The sequence below is a fragment of the Anser cygnoides genome, chromosome 24 (genome assembly GCF_040182565.1).
Source record: "Anser cygnoides isolate HZ-2024a breed goose chromosome 24, Taihu_goose_T2T_genome, whole genome shotgun sequence".
Taxonomy (NCBI): domain Eukaryota; kingdom Metazoa; phylum Chordata; class Aves; order Anseriformes; family Anatidae; genus Anser; species Anser cygnoides.
Genome location: NC_089896.1, coordinates 265,202 through 278,279, shown reverse-complemented (window position 1 = coordinate 278,279; position 13,078 = coordinate 265,202). Strand labels below are relative to the sequence as shown.

Genomic DNA, 13,078 nt, shown 5'->3' with positions numbered 1-13,078 from the left:
TACAAAGCAAACCTTTGGGAAAAGTTTTGCAAAGTTAGCTTTGCAATGTTCTCTGATTCTGCCAACTGACCAATCTGGAATGTTAGTTCAACCCACAGGGAATATAAGCCACACTAATATCTTCTTGTCATTAGAGATGCAACCAGACAAGCAAAACAATGTTTTGTAGTAGGTTCAGTAAGTTCAAGTGTTTCAAATTCAATGACCTAGAAGGTACTTGGTGAACTAAAAAAAAAAAATCATTTTCCCACAGTTTACTTGCTAAAGAAAACTAACAAAAACAGAAAATATCCCACAACTTCAGTCTTTCACCTTCCTGAATTTTAACTTTTTCAGTAGTCATCCCTCCTTTCCAGATTCAGGAACATGAAGGATGCCCTTCAAACTATCTGCTATCTCCTTCAGTACAGCAAGATATGATTCAAGTTCAGGACTAAGGATAGATTCTTTTGGGAAGGAAACACTCATGATTAATTAAATATAAAAATATTAGTCTTTCACCAGGAAACCTTAAATCTGTTTTACCATGAGTGTGCAAATTCAATACTCTGGAAAAAGTTTCTGTATGCAATCTAATACAGACTTAACTACAAAACAGATAGGTTACCTAGCGGTTCAGTCCTTGGACCTCAGCTCAGAGGCCAGTGGCAGCTGAGTACAGCAGCTTTAGAAATACTTGCCCATTAAGTGCAGTGTACCCAGTGGAGATACCATCTTATAGGAACTAGGCAAAGGAACAGACACACAAAAGGATAGCAAGCCAAGGAAAGAGGAAAGAATTCCACTAAGCACAGGCAATCCAAATAAAATGCTTTTACAACAGTTTAATGATGTAACAAGCACCTGCACAACTTCAGTGACCAATCAAACCTAGGCCACCAAATAAAAATCCCAACTTCTGGCGTGAGCTCACATTTATTACGAAAAATCACTGATGAAAAATGCTAACTGCCAAAGAGGTCAAACAAGAACATCTAGTTCTGGCATTAAGAAACGATTATGTTGGCTAGGAATTGAAACAGCATAAGACTTCAGATTTGTAGCATCTTGACCTGCAGATTTCTGCTGCACCCCCCTGGTTACTTTGAAAAACTCACCAAGTCCTGTTACCACCATTGCTCCCAGATCAGCTACATAGTTCCCTTTGCGAAAGGTAGCAACTCTTCCTCCTACTCGATCCTTTAAAAAAGCACAATATTTTAAAACCCTGGTAACACATTTAGCAAATTCATCTTAAGTCATCACAAGCTTCTACAAAACATGCACTAAACATGCTCACAGCGAAAGGTTCAATAAACAGATTATTTTTTTTAAAAGAAGCTCTGCAAATGAATACTTGACCTCAATTAATTTGCCTGAGTTAACAGATAAAATGCTGAAGTTGCATTAAGAAAGTTAAGAGAAGTCTACACTGACTCGTACAGCTAGACTTCCTGTGATTCTAAGAAAAATCCTTCATTGCCAGCCAATGGATAGATTAAGTTATGTACTACAGTGTCTCCCTCCACTCCCTACCACAAATCCCAATAGCTACCCTAGAAATGATTCAAGTGTGCCCCACAACTAAATTTAAGGGTTAGGAACACCATCTGACAATTTTCCATATTTATTTTCTGCCGAAGAGCCATCTATAAATCAAGACAACAACTACAAACCAACAGACCATTTTAGAAACGGGGGAAAAAGAAGGGTTTTATTCTTGGCACATTGACTAAAGAATGACACTTCTGTTCCTACCATAGTAAACTTAGAAAGAAAAAGCAAAAGGCCTTCTTTTCCTATGCTCAGTCCAGCTTGTAGGATGTTATCTGACAAAAATCAACTAGGAGCAAATATCCCATACAGCTACTAATTCATATGATACTGTAAATTCTGATTTTTTGTAATAAAATCAGAAATTCAGAAGCATGTAAACATTACTGGTAGTCTGAAAGTTACAGAAAATGAGTGGACACAACGAAGTTACCCTCAAATCATTGAAATCATAATGCATGAAAACACCAAACAGCCTTAAAAAAAGAGCAAAAATAACTCAAACATTTTGAGTTTCTCTAAAATATCCTTCTGCCAAATTTATGTACTGGTCATAAAAAAACGTCATCAGATGCACAAAACAAAACCCAAATTACAGCATGCATTCCTATCATCCATCTTAAGAAAGAAAAAACAAAACCACGATGCATTCAGGTGTGCAGGAGAGACCTAAACAACTAGATTATCGTGTTCTCCTTTGCTCTAGTGTTATGCAACCTGGGAAGCACATAGCCTGCAGCTCTTGCTACCTATGAATAAGAGCAGTAGCTAGCAAAACAAAGGAAAGTCTGACACATTACTCCAATAGAAACAACTTCACACAATCTGTGCTAGAAGTGTCCCAAGCAAACATATTAACAAAATGAAGTCAGGAAGTAAACTAAGATAAATTCCAAAGTAATTAGTCTATGGTTTCAATTATTTAAAATTAGTATTAAACTGTTTCTAGTTGATTAGATATGAAAAAAATTAAAGTCAACGAGATTCTACTTAGAGCTAGTTATAAAAAATGTTATTACTGGAAGAATAATCAGCCAGTTCATACATCAGGCAAATCTAGCTCTATACAATTTCACAACTTACGTTAAGCACGCAGTAATAAACAAGGAAAGAATGAATGAATGATTAATTGAACAGTGCAATAAATAATCCCACCTAACTACATAATGCAATTCCAAAAAATGATTGTATTTCATGGGCAAGTTCTTGAAATACAGACTTGTATTCTACTTCCCAATGAAAAAAAATCAGTTCATAATCACCAAAGGAAGAAGATTCCAGATATTACTGATGGTAAGCATATGGCGCTAGCACCTGACTATACAGTTCTTTCCTGACAAAGCATTAGTCAACTCCTAATGAGAACATATATACTTGTTCTCTAGTGAGACAAGTTTAGTACTCCCATACCTTCCACCTGGCTGCAAGAAATGAGTTTACCCATCTTTGGCCATGCTGCTGGAATACTTAGTCTTATGGTAGCGCCAAATGCAGTTACTGCTTAAATTTCATTATAAAAGTAAAATAGCACAGATATTTATACCCTGGCTTCCAGAACTGTGACATCCATCCCAAAACTCTGCAACTGGCGAGCTGCTGCCAATCCCGAGACTCCAGAACCAATAATGATCACCTTTCCGGTCTTCTTGGCTAAAGAATGGAAAAAAATAAGTCATAGGCTATATATGTGCAGTGTAAGCAGTGAAGTTCAAGTTGTGTCTAAGAGACATCAGGAATGAACAGCAGCTTTCTTCTCATTGGCAATTCAGGCAGTAAAGCTTTTTAACAAACCGATTAGCCACAGAAATAAAATCGAGGTAAATACGTAATTAATATGGTAACAGTAAAATACTTCAAAAATGTTCTTGTACCTGTTTCATTAGACAAGTACAAGAGAAATTGGTCAGTAGCGCATCTATGATGAGAAAGAAAACAGAAGGAAAAAAACTATTTGAAGAATCTGATTCTTACTAATTTCTGTGGTACAAAGTATCACAGCTTTATTTACTCCTGACCCAGAAGAACAAAATCTGGAAAGCTTTGGAGCTGGATAAAGATTTTCATCAGCATCTCTTATCCTACAGGAACACTTGAGCACAGTAAGTCTTGTGAATTTTCTGCTTATTTCAAGTTAGTTATCATTGAATGAGTAAAACTTCACATAACTGTTAGTCTAGTTAATGTTAGACATTAGCTACTGTTAACATCTAAATTCCTTTTAATGCAGGTTAAGTTTACTTCATGGTCATTCTCCATCAGTCATTCATTTTGCACCTATCAACTACCCTTCACCTTTCTTCAAACTCTATATGCAGCGAGTGCTTTATAAAGAAGTAGAAATTGAAAACAAAAAAAAATAAATAAATGAGGCTAATTTATTAGATATCTGTCATCAATAGAACAGAGCAAACATATCAGACCTGGGGTAAAGACGGCCCTACAGGAATATGCTTAGGCCAAGCAAGACCACTGTGACCTAAACTAACAGCTCTGAAAGACCCATGCTGACTATGCTAGCTGGGAGTTACTGCATTTCGTTCCTCATGAAGTCGGGGTTCTGTTGTGCAAAGAATATCCAAAGCTCCCCCCTAGCTTTTTTGGAGGAGCTTACCTCCAAGGCAGGTAACAGTGAGCTGACAAAGTCGCTACATTACAAGCTTTAACTACCCTCTTTCCTTATAAAGAGGCCAGCTTAAGTTAAACCAATTTTCCAAAGTTTCCAAAGAAAACAATTCGCCTATGAAACTAGATTTTTTTTTTAATATTACCAAAAAACTGCCATTATACGGTAACTGATTAGAAAAACACCAACTGTACAGACAATATGGAGTATCAAGAATGAACTGTGCTTTATACCACATGTGCAGATAACATAGAAGAGCAGGTTTAACGTGTATTGCAGAGACCAACAGGTCCAGTTCAAACCTCAGGTGCTGAAACACGACACCTGAATAGGAATGCCAAGTTTTGGTGTGTCTAAGTAATGCCGAAGTTCTTACAGTCTGTTCCAATATTACAGTAACTGTTTGTGCACAGTAAGCATTTTTCATCAGCTACCTTTTCACTGCGTCTAAGGACAGCCAAGTTCAGAAATTGCTTATATGATGCTTGAATTTTACAAATAAGAGAATTAAGTACAATATGGTATTTCTACCTAGTTCTTCCAATGAGGGAATAGGGTAACTCACTAGGCAGAATAGGATAACTCATTAGACAGTTAAACAGCCACAGAATTAACTACAGGAGGTTTGCTAAGATTTTTCCCTCTTAAAAGTTATCAACTTAACAACACATGGCTTCTCCATGCCAGAGTGAAAACCATGAACATCACAGAAACACGGAACATTAGGGACTGGAAGGGACCTTGAAAGATCATCTAGTTCAATCCCGCTGCTGGAGCAGGAACACCTAGATCAAGTCACACAGGAACGCATCCAAGCGGATTTTGAACGTCTCCAGAGAAGGAGACTCCACAACCCCCCTGGGCAGCCTGTTCCAGTGAAGATCTAGACAATGAAGATCTAGCTAGATGTCTTGTAAGCCTTAATTGCTGTCACAGCACCACAATCCTAAAAATAGACTAAAAGGTGCTCCAAAATTTGTCCTATCAGATCCCAGAATAATACACGCAAAACTCCATCTAGACACAGTTTTCAAGTTCCTTACTTGGAAGGGGCTTCACTCTTTTGTAGATACCAAAGTTGATTAGTCCATGCCGCTCCAGATAGCTGTGTACTCTGTGAACTAGCACCGTATCACCTAAAAAATTGTAACATTTTAAAATTACTCTATACTCAGCAGCACATAACTATTAAAAACATTCACAACCAAGTACGTCACAGCAGCAACCCAGCAAAATCACACTGAACACATCCATTTCTGCACCCCCGATGCTCTACTGAAGAATCCATATTCCTGACAGAAGACAGAGGTAAAAGTTTTCTAGAAACCACAAATTGTTTTCCATGCTATACTGTAGTTTTGAGTATTGTCTGGAAAACAGGCAGCACTGAATTCTTTTTAGTAATGCTGATAATTCACTATTTTGCAATACTTGACAGCGTATGTGCTTTCATTTCAGCATTACTTTCTTTTAATTACTTTTTTTTTTTTATAGCTCCCCTCCATTCTTTTCCAGTTTATCAGTCTTTTTTGAGAACGGGTGGAGGTCCTATATTTGCAAGCTGTAACTCCTTGCTCTTGTATTGTCTTCGCTTGTGGTCACACTGTTCAAGACTGATGCAACTTCTGGATGTCATCCAGAAAGCTTACAAACAAGAAACTCTCACAACATCAAACCACCATTAAGTTGTAACAAAATTCAAAAGCTGCATGTGAATTTACTTGCAAGAAGCTTCTGTAACGACCCATCTCTTATCAGCTTTTGTGAATTCTGCTATGGATATTTTTCTTTACTAAAGAACAAACTTTGAAACATTAGCACATTGCAGTATTTCATTTTGTTGCCAAACGCTCCCCAAGCGTTCATTCCACCCAAAGAAAAGGACCTATCTGAAGTCCTCTCTTGACTTTGAGCTGCTTTTTCCCAAATCTGAAAAACTGAAATGATATATAAAGTATAGTTCTGTCAGTGAAAAACTTGACTTACTATTATAAGGTGCTTCTAGTTGTTGGATAGTTGCCTCAAATGTCAACTGAATCTTCGGGTTATCCAACCAGAGCTGAAGCTGTTAAACAAATAGTAAGACACATTATTAAGCAACAAAATAAGTGTTTTCCATGTACACATTTGTAACCAAACACTGACAAGAGATGAAATGCTGTAACACGTCACACCTTCTGTAATGCTATCCAACATGCACCAATTACAAGGAACTTTGCCTTCCAGTGCTCTTTAATGTACAATACAACTCATTTTACTTACCTACACCATTTTAAACAGGTGTAAATACGTCAAGTTAGTAATCTCCTAATCACATGTAAAAGAAAACATATACCAAAAGAAAAAAAGCTCCAAGATATAAGAGCCAGAATGCTTCATAGAGCCTTCTTCTATGGACATTGACAGGCTTAAGACATAGGCCTGTGCAAACCTCAAAGTTCAACAAGGCCAAGTGCAAGGTCCTGCATCTGCATAAGGGCAACCTCAACCACGAACAGGTTGTGGTACAGAATAGGCTGAGCAGAAAATAAATTGAGAGCAGTCCTGATGAAAAGGACCTGGGGGTGTTGGTGGACAAAGAAGCTCAACATGAGCCAGACATGTGTGCTTGCAGCCCAGAAAGCCAACCGTATCCTGGGCTGCAACAAAAGAAGCGTGACCAGCAGGGCGAGGGAGGGGATTCTTCCCCTCTGCTCTCATGAGACCCCACTTGGAGTACTGCATTCAGCTCTGGGGCTCCCAACACAAGAAGGACATGGAGCTATTAGAATGAGTCCATAGGAGGACCACATAGATGATCAGAGGGCTGGAGCACCTCTCACGTGAAGACAGGCTGAGGGAGTTGGGGTTGTTCAGTCTGGAGAAGATAAAGTTCTGGGGAGACCTTACAGCAGCCTTCCCTAAACAGGGCTGCAGGAAAACTGGGGAGGGACGACTCTTTGTCAGGGAGTGCAGTGATAGGACAAGGCATAATGGCTTTAAACAAAAACAGGGTAAGTTTAGATTAGATATCAAGAAGAAATTCTTCACTATGAGGGTGGTGGGGCACTGGAACGGGTTGCCCAGAGAAGCTGTGGATGCTCCCATCCCTGGAAGCGTTCAAGGCCAGGCTGGATGGGGCTTTGATCAACCTGGTCTAGTGAAAGGTGTCCATGCCCAATGATCTTTGAGGTCCCTTCCAACCAAAACTGTTCTGTGATTCCGTGATTCTTTCCACTTGCATGTCCAGTATTTTGTGTGATATTTTAATTGGGCTGGCAACATCAGCCAGCATCTGACTTTGCAGCATCTAATTTCACATTTTTGTAAAAGCTACAGAAGTAACTGCCATCTAATTAAGTCTATTTATCTCAGACCTTTAATCATCCAATCCATCTTCACCAAAATAAGACAATACCATGGAATATATTGACCATGTACATACAGGGAACAGAATAGAACAGTTCATTTGGAAGGGACCTAATGAAGATCGTTGAGTCCAACTGCCAGACTGCTTCAGGGCTAATCAAAAGTTAAAACATACTCTTAAGGACACTACTGAATTTTAGATGACAGTTACACTTCAAAATGAAGCAGAAATAGAATTAGAGCTGCTAGTGCAAAATAAACGTCATTTCATGCTAGAAAGAGTAATAAAATTAGTCACAATTGTTTTCCCCAAGAACTACTCCATGACACTGAAAGCATATTTAGCTGTTCAGCATGTAACCCTAGGTCATACACAGCATATCCACACCTTTTTACATTCCAAAATTACTTCTTTGGGTATTTCTCTACAATTACACTAGTGAACTTCTCAGCTCCTCACAGATAACACAAAACGGAGATTATACAAGCATAATGAAGAGGAAAGTTTCCATATAATTTGGGAGGCCAACTGTGGTAAATTTTATCTTCAGCATATAACTTCTACTTATTCCCAAGTAATTTAATGATGTTCTTTTTGATCATGGATCTATTTCATAGTACTACATACCAGAATTCTAAGATTTCATTCTCAACTGGAAGAGTTCAAAGACCATAATCCATATTTATAGATGTAAATCTCTATGTATACATACAATTACTTTCCCCTATCCATGTAACTTTACTTTCATTTAAAATTGATTTCAACTGTTACATTATCATCCAGTTACACATAAGAGACTTTAGCACTTTTTTGCAGCTGATCCTAATTTTACGACCTAAAATAACTTGGTATGTGCGACAAATGACCATCTCTTTTAAAAGTTCTGATTTTTAAAACTAAACCTTTATAAACACACTGACCAGTGCAAGCCCTAAAAGATTTCTAAAGGCATGATCTGTTTCAACCAACAGTAATTTAGCATGGGATTTCACAGCATGGGGGGAGGGGTGCTCCAGGGGATATAGAAGATCACATGAACTGGATCTCCTCTGCCCACTTTCTTATAGAATCCTTCAAAGAACTCAGGTGGATTATAAAAGTATGACCTTCCTTTATAAGGCCTACCATTGGCATTCCAAACTATGTTTTCACTAACCAGGTCATTCACTCGATTCTACATTTGTTACCACTGGAAATATCAGACTCACTAGTCTAACTCCTTGGAACTGAGTGTTCATGACCTTGTCAATATTTTCAAATTCCTTGGTACCGTGCCAGCTATAAGCAAGAGGATGCACGCTGCAGTTCATAGCTCTTCCAGAGCTCTGCTGGGCACTGGGTTTATACTACCACTCACTTGGTCTGCTATTCTACGACCTCTGCTAGCCTGACTGGAGAAGATCCACTCAAGTTCAATCAAGAAAGGGATTCCTGCCTAGGAACTTCTCTAAGCTCCTCCATAGCAATTAAGGCCAGAAGATCAATGATACATTTTTGCTAATGCAGCCCTGCAAATTCGCCTTCCAAGCATTCCTTTAAATCCTAGTAATTTCTTAGTGTCAGTGGAAGACTTCTGTTTCTGATGTGTTTGTAAAGGGATTTATCATTGTACACATTGTGCAAACTGTTATTCAAATTTTTGGCTTCCTTTGGTCTGTTTTTATGCTACTAGAATTTCGATGAGACTGCTTCTTAAGTGGCCTTCACAAACACGTCTCATGACTCCCCTCCCAAAAGTTACAACTTCGGTTAATTAGAGAGAACTTTCACTGGAAAGTCATAAGTCACACTCTGCGCATGAAGATGTCCAAAATGCCTAAATTTCAACTGAATAATTCTTCAAGCATTGGGTGCTACTGTCATTAATAGATTGTGATGCCCCTTGGCAATCTCAAATCTGTGGAAAAAAAGGATGGGAAGACAGACAAAAATTCCATTGTCTTATGGTCAAGAAAGGCTGCTTTCCCAAAGATTTTCAGCATGAGGCTTTATTAAATGGTTTATAAGTTGTTTTCTCAAATATGGTACCTTTTTTGCTTTCCTACTATTGATTTTTCTAACACGGTGTTTTCTAAAACACTTTTTTTAAGTACAGGGGAAAGTGCTGAATCTTGTTTGCATACTGAGGAATCTAAAAACACTGTCACAATTTAAAAGAATCACCCTCAAAGACAGTAGTACTGTTTAAGTTTTATTAAGGTTTAAACTTCAGGCATGCTTGAATAAACTTTCCAACTAATTATGTTAACATTGCATCTTCCTTCTGTGTTTTTAGGTAGCATGGAAGTTTTATATCGAGCAGAGATTCTACAAACATTCAGAAGCAGACTTTCATTTGTTCAATAGAGACAACTCTTATGAAATCCAAGTTGAAAAGTAACTATTATGTTCTGAAAATAAGCAACACGACTGACTTGATGTCTGAGTACAGCAACAGAATTCTAAGTAAAAAAAAGTAAGTAAAAGCTGAGATGTTTTTTTTTGCCGTATTCTAAGCAATAATATAACTATTCTACTGAAACTTTAAGCTGAGACCAAAAATAGAGCATTCATACCAGTTTTCTATTTGTTTGCTTTTTAAAAGCTGTATGAGCTCAATCACATAGTTTTGATGTCATTATGACCATGTTTTGGATATTGCAAATACACTATAGATTATTTACACTGTTTCAGAGCACTGCCTTAATCGAGAACTGGGTAATACCTTCTTTAGCAACTTAGAGCATGACAGGATGCCAGAAATGAAACGCCACCACCACAAACGCAAACATCTAATTATTAGACACGGTAACTGCCAAAAACTCTTTGCAAGGTACACTGCTACACAAATGCCCTATACCTTTATCATCAATACTTTTACAATACACTTACGGTGCGGTTCCTGATGTACAGAAACACCTTCTGTGTCTGCTGTGGCCCACTGATTATATCAGGGAAGCAGGCAGCTTCTTGAGATGTCATACGGTCATGTGGAAGTCTACTCTGGAAAGCTGCGCCCTCCACACCTACAATAAAAAGACAAGTTGTCTACAAGCACTGCAAAGGAACTGCTACATGAATATTTTTTACCCTACCTTTCCTAACTAATGTATCTATAACAGCCATGAGGTGACATGGTGGCTGATTTCATGACATGCTTTCACTTAGTCCTTTTATTTGTTTCTGTAGGACATGCTGCTTCCCATATCAACAGTTCTTTGAATTACCGATATCATCTAGGATTAATGAAAAAGCTATACTATGGCAAAAACAACCTGAAAAATAAAAGGGGACAGCAGAATGCAAAGACAGCAAAATATCAATAAATCATAGCTGTTTTAGATGCTGTCCTTCATTTGTGTAGTTTCTAGTTTCTGTCAGAGTATGAAAAACATTTTGGAGCCCATTCAAAACCAAAAGACCTACAAGATACAAGCACAACAGCCCTTCTCACCTGCTTTCCAAGGGTTTCATTTGCACCGATCTTCTCCTCAAGCTAGAGGAATCCATCTTAGGTTCTTCTTTTGCATTTTTATATATATGCACAACATGCACTGCAATGAAATACAATCCTACTTGTGCTATTCCTAGAACCCCTCCCATCCTCAAGTACTATCTGCAAACAACAACAGATTTCTACCTTTTCATGTTAAAGGCTCCATGTGTAAAATAATGTTAAACAGAGTAGACATTTTATGTGAAAAGACTTCGTTCATAAAGGCACCTGTACGCCTCATAATTCAAACAAAACCACTGGCTGTGAACTAATAATGCAGTTATGTACCTTACATGCTCCAATCTCATTAGAATGTTATATAAAGCAACAAACCAAGGCATAAAGCACTACAGTTGCATAAAGTGCTACAGCACAAATGGAGCACAGAGAGTGAATCTTGCAGGCACAGCGAGCAAAACAAAATACTGAGATGTCAAATACAGCAAGAACTATGTAAGTCTCAGATGTCCAAGGAAGTGACTTAAGATCAAGACAGACAGAAGAGAGGTCTTGAAAGATATAAGCCAATACATCCCGAGGGGGAAAAGAACACAAGTAATGCAGCAAGGTTAAGATCATTTGCTGAAACTGGAATTGTTGAGAATTGTAGTATCACAGAATATATAAGCTCACAGTGTGTATTCCACTAACCAAGAGACCTGTTTTAAAGTCTGAAGTGCAGAGATGCCCATGCCACTGTACTGAGGAAATGCAGCAATTCTCTTCCTTTGGTTCTGGTGCAACCATACACACCATTAGCATTTTTACTTCCCAAAGGTGAAGAAAAAAAGTAAGCAAGAAAATGTTCGTGAAGGTAACAAAATTTACTCACAAGCAAAGATTAGAAGAACTAGCTGTGTGATGGCCCAAGGCAAAGAAAACTGTCTATAATTATTTACAGGAATTTGACAAGAGGAAATTAAAAACATAGGCTATAAAGCCCTGCAAGAAAGTAAATTGAAATTAATAATAGGAAATGATGACACACCAGTAATGCTTCTGGACAGTAATATTCAGCTATGGAAGAGAACTGCATAGCAGTGCTAGCTTCAGCTTCTCCAGTAACAAACAATCCTCATCCCTTTATCTGTCCTTCACTCTAACATTGTACCAAATGCGCAAACACCTACATATGAATGTATATGCTGAACCATTATCTCTATAACATTACATGTAAAGCAAGCCAAAGTTTACCATTCTCTGATACTTTTTTAATGTAACAGATGTTAAGGCATCATGAATTGATCATGAATTGTTAGCAAAAAGCTCAGCAGCACACTTTTTATAGAATGGCCAATTAAAGGAAGATTGAAAATGCCTAACTACCTGACTCACTCTACAAGCTTACGCTAAAATGAATGGGCATTCTCAAGATACTTTTTAAAAAGTATCAACTGCCATGCAGTGACCAACTAGCAGAGAACTCTGGTTCTTTTGCCATTTTTGTTTGTTTTAAATTCACACCTTTTATGACTACACCCAAACTGTAAAACTAAAAATCTTAGTAACAGCTCAAGATGAGTGCTGGTATTTAGAGTTTAGACAAAAAAAAACAAAACAGGATTTGACATCAGAATTTAGGAAAAGCCTATGTATTATGAGCAAAGAGACCACTTTATTTGATCCAACCACCAGATGTTAAGAACTAAATGTCCTTGAATTTACTTTTGTAACTACACATCTCAAAGTTAAATGACTTTCACACAGATAAAATCATCCCCCTGCCCTGCCCCCCACCTTATTATTTTGCATTTCACAAAAGCAACATGGTAAAAGGAGTACAAGTTCAGAATTGCATATGCTTTCCTCGGGGCAGGCAACTTATTAAAGAGCATAGGAATGGCTCTGCCTAGACTCATTTATCAACTCTTCTGCACACATTCACACACACACTTGCCACTTCCTGACATTCCGTATCAGCAACCAGCGTACTGAAATTTTGATACTCTTTTTCCCCCGCAGAAGAAATCCTGAGGGCTACTGCTCATTTAAAGACTTACTGAAACATCTGCAGATGAAAAACACTCCAAAGGACAGTTATTTGGCTAATGAATCAGTCAATTGCTAAAGCGAACCCTCAAAGAATGTATGTAATGCA

At 37.9% G+C, this 13,078-nt stretch overlaps 1 protein-coding gene across 2 annotated transcripts in view; it reads right to left on the bottom strand.

Moving 5' to 3' along the window:
• Positions 1–13,078, bottom strand: part of KDM1A (lysine demethylase 1A) — a 54,034-nt gene that overhangs the window by 31,690 nt on the left and 9,266 nt on the right. For both annotated transcript variants that reach the window (XM_048073037.2, XM_048073038.2), the window contains 5 exons: positions 10,377–10,510; positions 6,143–6,221; positions 5,200–5,292; positions 3,077–3,183; positions 1,098–1,179 (listed from right to left, as the gene is read on the bottom strand). In XM_048073037.2, the coding sequence (XP_047928994.1) occupies positions 1,098–1,179; positions 3,077–3,183; positions 5,200–5,292; positions 6,143–6,221; positions 10,377–10,510 (495 nt within the window). The remainder of the gene's footprint in view (positions 1–1,097; positions 1,180–3,076; positions 3,184–5,199; positions 5,293–6,142; positions 6,222–10,376; positions 10,511–13,078) is intronic.